Source organism: Amblyomma maculatum, chromosome 1 (assembly GCF_055883805.1).
Source record: "Amblyomma maculatum isolate TAMU_Amacu chromosome 1, ASM5588380v1, whole genome shotgun sequence".
Lineage (NCBI taxonomy): Eukaryota > Metazoa > Arthropoda > Arachnida > Ixodida > Ixodidae > Amblyomma > Amblyomma maculatum.
This window is the reverse complement of record NC_139344.1, coordinates 49,357,275-49,368,738: the sequence shown is the minus strand read 5'-3', so window position 1 is coordinate 49,368,738 and position 11,464 is coordinate 49,357,275. Positions and strand designations below refer to the sequence as shown.

Genomic DNA, 11,464 nt, shown 5'->3' with positions numbered 1-11,464 from the left:
AATGAAAGATGATTAGGGTGCAGATGGGAGTGAACGAAATCTTGCGGTTCACTCTGGCGACCTACACGCAGTAAGTACTTAAAACTGCGTTATATTCTCCAATGCATGTGGTCGCAACAGGGCAACGCAGTGTCGTGTGTGTGTTTATGCGGTCCGTGTTCGCCGCGTATTCTTCTCTCGCTGCCGCTTAACCCTTGCTGTTGCTTCAAGTCGTCGGTGAGCAAACTTCCCAGTAGTATAACATGCCATTGTATAAAGGGCCTAGAGATTTCCCGATACACGCCCTAAAAGGGCTTGAGGGGGGGGGGGGGGGGTACTAAATTCGTGTCATTTTTTTTTTTTGTTTAGACTTGTGGCAGCGAAAAAAGAGATGATATACCACTTCTTTTCTAACCTCAACACACCCCCGTACCCAGACCATAACCGTAGACACTGAAGACACACGCCCTAAAGTTTAATTCTTGGGGTGACCCCGAGCGCAGTGTTGCTCTTTGAAAGGTAATTCCGATAACTAATCAATGAAGACGTCAAGTTTTATTTTTCTTAAAAGGTGCCAGTGGCGGCAACAGTGCGACTCCTCCACTAGTGCAAAACGAGACAGGCTGCATTACATAGGCACTACGAAAAGCAGGCCCGCACGTGTGGCACTGAGTCATGCTGTGCGGCCGCAGTTCGGCCCGGAGGTATTGCAGCCTCACGAAGACTCAAGCAGCATTCAGTCTTTAATAATCTGTTTGAAAAATCTCATACGGCACGCCAGTATGTCAGTGAGGTCGTTATAGGCTTTATAAGGAAACAAAGGGATGGGATGTACACGTGCCGATTAAAAATAACCGCCACAGACAAAGGTGAGTGAAAACTTGACTGGTCGCAATAAACACGATGACTACAAGAAGGAATATAGTCGCGAACTACAAAAAAAAAAAAAAAATGCAGTGAGCGCGCAGAGTAATTTTCTTTCTCTTTTCTTCGACTTTGCGTAGAAGGTGGCGCGCTGCAGACGATGTGCTCAGAACAGAGCAACGCAGCGTCTATGTCGTGTGTGTGTGAGCGGCCCGTGTTCGCCGCGTGTTCGCTGAAGTGGGAAGCCGATGCCCACCACGTCTCTCTTCTACTCGGTTCAGGGCGAGCAAAATAAAGACAAAACACAGCAGGCAGCGGCAGCGATGGTGGCGCTGTCCGTTTGCTCAGTTGGTGGGGCGCGGCGGCTGCGGAGGCGGCGGGGGCGGCCTAGTCGCCTTCCAGTCCTGGAACAGCAGGAACGCTCCCGCACCGTAGACGATCGCCTGCAGCAGCCCGAACACCTGCGGCACCGGCGCAGCGATGAGCGAAAGAGATGCGCCAAAGGTACCGGCCGATTCCGAACTTGCCGCCAGCAAGCTCAGCAACGATGGCACGAAAAAAAAAAATAATAATAAACTTGGCACACTAAAGGTCCGCCTTTAGAGTATGACGCGACAGCGCTTATGGCTACAGACTGCTCATTCCCGTTCCGGCACAGGCAATTTTCTACTCGCTTACTTCCTACTCCCGTAATCTGTGCCTGTATAATACCAACATCTCGATAGCGTACACAGTTGTAAGTTGCCAGATTATGTGCAAGGCCACCCAACATGAATATATCATTAATGAAGCCATGCGAACGAGCCTACGTGGCCCAGGAGTAGCTCAATTGACTGAGTCGAGATCCAAGGGTCCCGCTGCATTCGATTCCCATCTCCAAGGAGCGACTCGAGCTGAAACTCCTGCCATGTTATGCGGTCTCGTGAGGTCTCACGATCTATCCGCCGACCATTCAGTTCCTCGTCATGTCACCTGGTAACTATCACCTGCCACTGCCAGTGACAGGCGCGTGACGTTTCGCTCATAACGATGACGACGACGCCGGCAACGCAGTATTATCTGGAGAACGGGGCGTTTGAAGGTACCGTGTTAAACGAAAACAGTGAGCGAATCATTATAAGAGTGTAAAGATTCGATGACTGTCCGGCCATGGCGTCGCCTACATAGTCGCGTCGTACATTCCGGCATCTCAAACACAGATCTCAGTGGAACGGGTTCCGAATACGATTGACCTATCGTCGACATAATTCCCATTTTCAATGCTTCCCAGCTCAAAGCCACTATAAAACTTCTAATTGCCCTCTGGTGGTGATCAGCTTTGAGTCAAGACTGTCAGCGAGCGTTCTCGCTTTCTGCCTCGGAACTTTTCTCGATATGAATGATCTCCACGGATATTCAATGCTTTCATGCGCCTTCTGACGTAACATTACGGCATCAGGCGCGGTCCTTCTTTCCTTCCTCGCACCCCGGAGGCCGTGTTCCGTAAGCCCCTTTTTTTAATTTTACATTTAATTTGATCCTGACGTCAACAATAGCAACAGAAGGTTCTGAAAGAAACCAAGGCCAATATGGATGCGACGACGTCTCTAGCGACAACCAGTCTAGCACCTAACTTGCCTAGCAGATGCATGCTAAATGGGAAGCGAAATGGCATTCATTCATTCATTCATTCATTCATTCATTCATTCATTCATTCATTCATTCATTCATTCATTCATTCATGCATTCAATTCAGTTTATTTTCCGTCAAAGATAAAGGCTGTCCGAAGAATAATTCAGTCACAATTTTGATACGCAAGAGAACATACACATGTATGTTCGTTAGTGATCTGCCGTACGAGCAGCAAATGGTGCGCCAGACGCGGCACAGGGGAGGGGCCCTTCCACAGGAGTATCTGTTGAGCATGCCGTCGTCCCACTCGCCGCGTCCGTGGCTGGACAATGGCTGTTGAATGATGGCGATGCCGACAGACGGATTTTCGCGTGGTAGGGCTAGAAAAGGTTTCGCCTTAAAATACTAAGAAGTACGTGCTTCTAGATATCCGGTAGAGCTAATTAGAGAAATGTGCTGATTCTGACTTGTTACTACACTGTCAGTAGATGCTCCTGTGGGAGAATTTAGTCCACACGACCCCATTCATAATTTCCTGCAGTGTCGTCAAGCTTGAAGCTTGTAGGAAAGTTCGACGACCCGTTCAAGGTATCACACTAGATGAAATTTGAATATTTAGTAATGTGAGCGTATAAGAAGCCCCATTCGGAGAGAAACTCCGCGTCTCTCAAAAAGTGGCGTCATAAAGCAACTTAGCTACCATGGTAAATTCAATCAATTAATAGACGCAAATTGAAACCTAATGAAATATAGGGCAGCTGCTGCCTGCCAAGGCTGGCAAGTGGCGAAGAGGGGAAGGGTAATCCTCTTACCTAGGGCCTATGAGATAAATGACCTTTAATATGAAGGTCATCACAAGAGATAAATTACCTCCAAGACAAAGCAAGTTTGAGATACGACGGGGCTTCAACGCTTTCGCATTAACAACCCGTAGGATATATATACTTTAAGGTGCCTCGGGAACGTCTTTGTTTTTTGTTTTATTTCCCGAAGCTTTGAACGTATGTCTCGAAACTAACGTGGCCCAATAGTTACTCGCTGCAGAGCTAACTCTCTTGTCTGTAGAGGCATAACAGCTCCTATGCCGACAGCAAGGGTTCATAACAATATAAATGTAGAAGGAAGAATGGCGAAAATTTTAATACAGCGCATCCAAGACCAATCCTTTGGCTCGGTCGAATTTTTATTTCCAGATCATTTCGCTTTAGGCTGTAAAATATTAGCTGACTCAAAAGTGGAGAATGCTAAGAAAAAATTATACAATTAAAATCAGATTTATTTTTCAGGAATCGGATTTTCACCTGGGCTAAAACGTCTTTGTTTTTTGTTTTATTTCCCGAAGCTTTGAACGGTCTCGAATCTAACGTGGCCCAATAGTTACTCGCTGCAGAGCTAACTCTCTTGTCTGTAGAGGCATAACAGCTCCTATGCCGACAGCAAGGGTTCATAACAATATAAATGTAGAAAGAAGAATGGCGAAAATTTTAATACAGCGCATCCAAGACCAATCCTTTGGCTCGGTCAAATTTTTATTTCCAGATCATTTCGCTTTAGGCTGTAAAATATTAGCTGACTCAAAAGTGGAGAATGCTAAGAAAAAATTATACAATTAAAATCAGATTTATTTTTCAGGAATCGGATTTTCACCTGGGCTAAAACCTGTGGTACAAGCAGCTTGACAGGAAGCCACGACAATGCATAGCAACAGCAAACACATATAAATGCCAGAATCAGTGAATAATACAGTAGACATCAGAGCTTCAGGCAAGACACACACCAGTAGCGCGCAACAGAAAGAGGTACACAACTGGTTTGATAATAATGAACAGCTATAACGAGCAGCAACAGACTGGTGCTGCCTGTCCCATGAAACCATCACCATCGCTTCATCGTCTATGTTTTCAGAACTAGTTACCGATCCCCTTGAATTCTAATTCATCATCACTGCATGTTGCTGTTGTTATTTAGCACAATGAAATCCCATCTCTTGCGCAATACCTCGGATTAAAGGGGGCCTTCATAGTAAGAATACTGAACTGAATTGAAATCAAAGCACACAGTTCAGAAAAACGCGTGTAAAGACTTCAATAATAATTAAAGCAACAAGAGAGGGAAGGAGACTACATTCCCACAAAGTGCGTCCTTAGGTGCTTTAGCTAAAACCAGCAGTGCATTCGTATTTGTTAAGACAAAGCAGAAAATTATGGTTTAACGACAGCAGTTTGTAGGTAATTCAAGAATGCGATAAACATCGAGGGCTGACTGTGCCTTATTCGTGTACACTGCTTCAGGCTGTTGAGGCAAAAACCGACATTTCGTGGGTGAGCCCGCTGGTCCGAGCAGCCGCAGAAGAGAATAAAAAACTTACGCCCGCCGCGATGTACTGGCCGTTGAGGGCACTGAACATGACGGGCCAAACTTCGTAGTAGCCAGACTGCGACACCAGCTGAGTTACTGACGCGATGATGTAGAGGACGACAGCCGTCACCGTGTACGCCAGCTCCTGCGTCAGACGCGCATCCGTGCATGAGAACTTAGCACATTGTCTACGACGGTTGGGCAAGTGGATTAAAAAAAATAAAATTTAGCAAGTTTATGCGCTAACCATACATTACCGCCCATGTGTTTGTCTCATACGCAACGTTTTCCGCAAGACAATGGGATCCAAAGGTTACACTGTGGTAACAGTAAATTATATAGCCTGAACGTGCTTTTTGCTGAACCGCCATTTTAGGTTTGTGCAGCGGCACAACATTTCACGTGCGTTTCAATAAGGTGGTTTCAAGCGCCGCGCGTTTCTCAAGCTGTCATCCTGCCCTTGCGCTGGTTTCTTGTTCGTATACCTTACAAAAAGCGGCAACCAGCGAATTCAGAGCGCTTTGACTTGTCACCAGTAACCATGTCTACCCTCTCTTTTTGCCCTTAACCTGAAATTAATCCACGAATAATGAATAACAAGCGTTTAATGATGTTTAAAATAATTAACTGGAAACCTTCCTCTGCAATAAGCCAAAACTGTCCGGTAGTCTCCTTTCGACGTTTCCTTGCAGGCAGACGGGTGGAGACAACTTTCATACAAAACTCTGATAATTTTGTTTGGTGTGGAAGAATTGGGGGTAAATTGGGCTTTACTCCAAACCGACGGGGTCAGTGCATAATGAAGCTATTTCTTATTGTAAGCAACTGCTCATCCTTGCAACCCCTCTTGTTATGCAGGAAAGTCAACAAACAAATAAATTACTCTCGCTGTGCAGGAACGTCAACAAACAAACAAATAGATGAATTACTCCAAACTGCATCGGGAAAAAGCCACGCCTTGCGACCTCATCTCTGCATTGCCAGAGGCGATGCATGCTAAAAGGGGGGGGGGGGGGGGGGGGTTCATGGCGTCTGCCCTGTTTTGTAGTACATGCAACCGTGCAACGGGGTAGAGACGGACAGCCAGCGGTGCCTCGGTTAGCGCACCCCGACAGACGCACGTGAGGAGACGACGTCACCTGCACGCAGCAACTGATCGGCGTCGATAAGCGCCCTCGTTCATGCATTGTGGCTGAGCAATGAACCGCGTAAACACTTCCAGCTAAGGGCAGCGCCGGCGTGGCCTTGCTACTCTCAAAAGCTAGCCGAGCAGCGACGCGTGACCGCAGAGGTGATGGTCGCGCTCCCCACACCCAACACGGAAGGGCGACGCCAGCAAAACGCTGTCATCGGGCCGCAACTTTGACTGGCAGGGCGGGTCACAGCCGCTACGCGTGTCCGCTATGCAGGCAGAAACGACACCCAGATAGGATACGATGTAGTCTGATAACTGGTACAGTTCCACCGTGCAGTATGTGACAATCCGAACGGCGAGCCTTGATCGCGAGGATACTTTCGCGCCTGCGCAGGAAACGATGCACAGACGGCCTATGCACTCATATGTCCCATATGTTGATTCTAGCCCACCCCACTGCTGCTTTTGCGTTCCGCTGTTGATGATGATGACCTCGGACAAAATGGCACATGGTGGGGGATTGCCAGGGTGCATTGTAGGATGAAATATATATGATCAAATACTGGAGTAATAAGATAAATATGGATGTTTAACTAGAATTTGGAAAAATAAAAAGGAAAAGATAAAGTAATGAAGTCATACAATAGAATCGCACACTGGTTTCAAGGCATATCCCTTGACGCTTGCCCCAAAGGAGAGGAGAACTGGAATGGTTAGTGGAAAGCCTGACCTCGAAAGGGGAATCGCTAAGTAAATTTTGCGGAGAGATGCGAACCTCCGGCAGAAGAGGAAAAAATGATCTATGGATTCAATTTCTTTGCAAGACTCGCAGAGGCTAGCAGCGGATAGCCCCGAACGACATAAATACAGATTTAGTTTCGGTAATCTGCAGCGTAAGAGAGTCATAGACACTTCGCATAGCCTTGAACTTCACATGCGGCCACGCCAAGGCCATCTGAGGTGTTGGTAATCTAGTGCAGAAAGGAGAGGCTCGTGACTGAGGTGATGGAGACGTTGGAAATTTTGAAATCGTACTAAAGTTAAGTGAACGGTATTAGGTACGCACGGAACAAGAGGTCCACCAAGAGAGCAGGGACCTAATGAAAAAGCAAATCTGCAATTTGAGGAGGGATGTTACCTCTGTTTATTTCCTCCCTCTTTCTCTTCTTTTCCTTCTATCGCGACAACGCGAGCTGATTCATTCTGATTTTGGTTGAAAACAGCGCCGTATCTCTGAGGTTACGTCGATGCGGTATCGAGAGTATTTTACATGTAAGAACACACTCATAGACGTCATGACCCCACCATTCTGAGAATATCATTTAGTCTGTTTCACGAGGAAAACGATTTACCGGAAGTATCATTGTTCCGGAAGTCTAAAAGGTACCAGACGATGATTCCTCACAGACACGTTTCTCTGCTATGAGAAATGAGGTTAAACCGTTGTTTTTCATTTTCTTTTTTTCTTTGGTTTGAATTGCACCGCTTTGACATTTCCAGTCACTGTTGCAATGTTCCCTCGAGTTCACCTTCGCTTTCAAAAGGCTTCGTCCGAAGGGGAAAAGCAATATATTCCCGCGGTGGACCATGGAGAGCGCTGGTGAAGACGCTCGATAACGAGAGAGTCGCGGCGGTTGGCACCGAAGCCTTGAGAGATGCGGACCATGAAGGACACCCGTTGATGTGGAACCGAGCAGGCTCGGAACGATCGCAGAGCCTTCGTTGCACGGGCTTCGAACCTTGGCCCTACACGTGTCAACACGCAGAGTCGATCACGCGGATAGGCTAGTAAATGTCGCCCGTTGGAGCCAACCCCAGTTGACTGCTGCAATTCTCGTCTCGTTATACGTACTACAAGCCACTGCTGGGTGCCTCTTCAGGGACAGCGGGCCACGACACTTCGTGGTGGGAGCACTTGTTGGGAGCACGTGGTGGGAGCACAACGTGTGTCGCCAAGGGCGTCGAGCTCACTTTAGAAAAGAGAAACGGCAAAAGGCGAATGGGGGTGAAAGGGGGATTACCGCTCACCATTTCATCTCGTCGCCCGCTGCGTTAATAGAAAACGCACCGGAGTCTCCGCACTCGACAAGAAAGCGAGGGCGACTACGCGTAAGCGCGAAGGCTGTGAGTCATTGTGTGCGCGCGAAAGGGCGAAGCAAAGCGATGGTTTGGCATAACGAGCCTGCCTCAGTGACCCGACAGTCCCTGCGGGAGGCAGGCGGTGCTCTTACCCTTGTGCTTGCATTGACTGGTTAACTACTCAATACGTCAAGCAACCAATCGCTGCTGTACGTTACGTTCCTGCCTTGCATTTTGCATCTCCCCGGATGGTACCGCGAACCACCCATAAGGGTACGTCGCCACACCAGTAACTGTGACTTAATTGTCAGCGCCAGCTCGCTCACACCACGTAATTTCAGGGAAATAAAAATGACTAAAAAAAAAACTTAGTTCGTCACTGTGTACCTTATAGCTTGCATGTGGTGCTCACAAAATAATTCGAGCACGGAAGCAAAAGAAAGATACTGATTCCTTGAGTGCAAGCATGCAGCTGCCGCATACCGAAGGGTGCAATTTCCATTTCCCTATGTGCTACCTACACCTTGCTCGAGGTCGCCCCTCCGCAGCGAGCGCATTAAACTTTTTCGCGGCTTCTGTGTTTCGAAAACGTTTGCAGGGAGCTTGCTAAGCAAGTGAGAAAGCAAAACTTTAGCCAAATCACGTCTAAGATGCGGTAGAGACTGAACGAATTTGCGGCTATAACGCTCCATCCCTGCAAGTGCGGACAGCTCATCCCAGAGCCTCCTTTCTTTGTGTTCACAGCCCAGCCGAGAAGCCACGGTGGTCGCATGCCGTGAAACTTGCGTCTAAAGCAGCAACTGAGAGCGGAGCGCACCGATTCTCTCGACGCCTGCAGAGGCCCTGCGAGCAAGCAGATACTCACGCCCAGCAGCCAGGGAAGCGCCGACAGGGCCGTGTTGACGCCCAGCACGTAGATGATGCACAGCAAGACCGTGACGACGTAGCAGAGCGCCGCCACGAACAGGAAGAACCGGGCGTAGCCGATCAGCGCCGGGGAGGCGCAGCCCAGGCAGATCATGCCAAACAGCTGCGTACACGCGAGCACACACATACACACGATCAGTACACACACACAGTCCAACAGAGATGTCGAGGCCAACGCTGAATGAGCACTCGACACGCGAGATCAATGCCCCACGGCCAGCACTCATTACTGCGTCAATTACGTGCTCCGTTTGACGGGCTGCATGCTTTGTTTGCCCTGATTTACTTTCGATGCCTCCGACCTCGCTGACGCTGCACCTTTCGCTCTCCTGGAAGAACCTTAGCTACCGCGAAACGTCATCTCAGCTCAGGGGAGAAAGCTGACTGGCACAATGGTGTTTATATATTCTGGTTTTGGAGCTTTACCTTCTCTTCTTAGACCAGCCAGGAACGGACAGGTGTATGTCAACCGAAGGCTTTGCATTGTCACTCCTCTCCCCCCCCCCCCCATCCGCCCCCGCCCTACCCCTTCCTACAACCACTCCTTCCTCGACTCCAAAAAAACAAACAAATATAACAAAAATTGAACTGCACAGCAGCAGAGCGCACCATAAAATTTCTCATCAGCTTTTCCATTGTTTCTCACATAAAACCGACATACCACAACAACTTTCACAAGATAACAACATACTTCAGAGAACACAACGTAGTCCATACAGATGGTAGAATATACATGCACATTTTGCTATACGAAAGGACTCAACGCACGCGCAGCCCTCCTCAAAAGTGTACAGCCTGTGGCTCTGCTTCTGAGCCGTACTGCGTGCCTCATGAAGCATCGCTTGCGCTCAGTATCTCTTGGAGGCTATAACGCCTCTTCCCTCCGAAACGTAGCAGCTCGGTAGATGCTACAAAAGCCCCCGCAGAGGCTGAAGCGAATTCATTAACAAATCCGCGTGCTGGTCTTAAAATGTTAGAAAACGTTTGAGAGAAGCCGTTCAGTCGATGTGGTTAGAAAAAATAAGCACCGCCGAGTTTACAAACTAATATGGCCGGTTTGGTTTGGTTTGGTTTGATTTATAGCGTTTAACGACCAAAAGTGATATTGGCTATGAGGGATTCGAGTCCATAGAGGCTTGTTACGGAAATTGCTGCCACGTTCTTGCCTTGAAAGATGCTTTAGTGGACAAGTTATGCTACATGTCATCGATTTCCTCGATTTAGTTGAGGACATACAGATATAAGCAAAGAGACCCCCCCCCCTCCCCCCCCCTTCCTTAGCAAGAAAAGAAAGAAGAAAAAAAAAACAAAAGCTTTGGGGTATAACCCCCATGGGGTCCCCCATTTCTATTTTCTTCGAATGAACAAAAGTCAAATAACGCATGGTCGTCACACACAGCGGGGCGTCACCGTCGCACAAGTGACGCCACGCCCCGCCTTATGAGCATGGTTCATACTCATATATGCGCCTCCGCCTTGATACGCAATTTTTGATCCAAAAAGTATAGTAAACGAACCGTGCGTACTGAAAATTGCAACCGAATGTAATGCGTTCATCACAAAATAAAGACAAGGAAAAAAAAAAGAAAAGGGTATAGAAGAAACGTCAGCAGTTTCAATATTCTGTGCAGGAACGATTCTCAGGCACTACAGAGTGGCCACTTCAGTTGGAAAAAGAAACAGCTGTACAAAACAGTTCCACTTCGAAAATTATATTTGTGAAGCTCCGTGACGGAGATCATAACTGGGTGATGTGCAGGTACATAGAGAGGGCTTGAAGACCGTTTCGCAAGTCTTCAGCGGACTTTTCAAACAAGTTGAGCTTTCTGCGGTCATCAAATTTAATTTTGAGGCAACTGTGGAATATTGTTGTGGAAATGTTTAATGGAATAGCCTATAGCTTAAGATATGCTCAACAGAGTATTTCTTTTTGCCATTAGCCAGCATTGAGTAGCAAAAATTGTTATAGAAAACCAGTGGGAAACGCTTTTGACGGTAGCAAACACCTTAATAGAAAACAACTACGAGGGTAGCTAGATCTGGGGATATCTAGGGGAATTTCACGATATAAGAAGATTGCATTAATGAAGAACTTCTCATTGAAAAAAACGCTCCTCCCGTCTTTCAGAATACGTGTATACTTCTTACAAGGAAAGCCTGCCTTCGAATATGAGTTGAGGTTTTGATATGGACAAGTTATGCAAGTCATATAGATGTATACCGAAAGCCCCAGATTCCTCCACGAGTCAACGCCAGACTTGCTATCAGTGCGGAGCAGTGTGCGCCGCATGGTATTCTGAAAACGCACGGAGCATTTGAAAGGCCAAAAATTGGCTGCGAATGAGAAACCTTTCATACATCTGGCCATCTCTCGAGCCGGAGTGCTATATATATACAAGAAAAAAAAAAGAGCTTTGAAATATCGCGCGAAGCCTGTTAAAAAACTAAAGCGCAATAGTGATACCACATTTACTGAGAACTAAATATTGAATTATGACCTGCGTATTCAT

At 47.3% G+C, this 11,464-nt stretch overlaps 1 protein-coding gene across 3 annotated transcripts in view; it reads right to left on the bottom strand.

Annotated features, from left to right (window-relative positions):
* Window positions 1-505: 505 nt before the first annotated feature.
* Window positions 506-11,464, bottom strand: part of LOC146202328 (MARVEL domain-containing protein 1-like) — a 180,572-nt gene continuing 169,613 nt past the window's right edge. For 2 of the 3 annotated variants that reach the window (XM_084588096.1, XM_084588098.1), the window contains exons 3-5: window positions 8,893-9,057; window positions 4,824-4,958; window positions 506-1,304 (exon numbers count right to left, since the gene is read on the bottom strand). In XM_084588096.1, the coding sequence (XP_084444222.1) occupies window positions 1,188-1,304; window positions 4,824-4,958; window positions 8,893-9,057 (417 nt within the window). In that variant the 3' untranslated portion in view covers window positions 506-1,187. The remainder of the gene's footprint in view (window positions 1,305-4,823; window positions 4,959-8,892; window positions 9,058-11,464) is intronic. The other variant, XM_084588097.1, reaches the window with a different exon arrangement.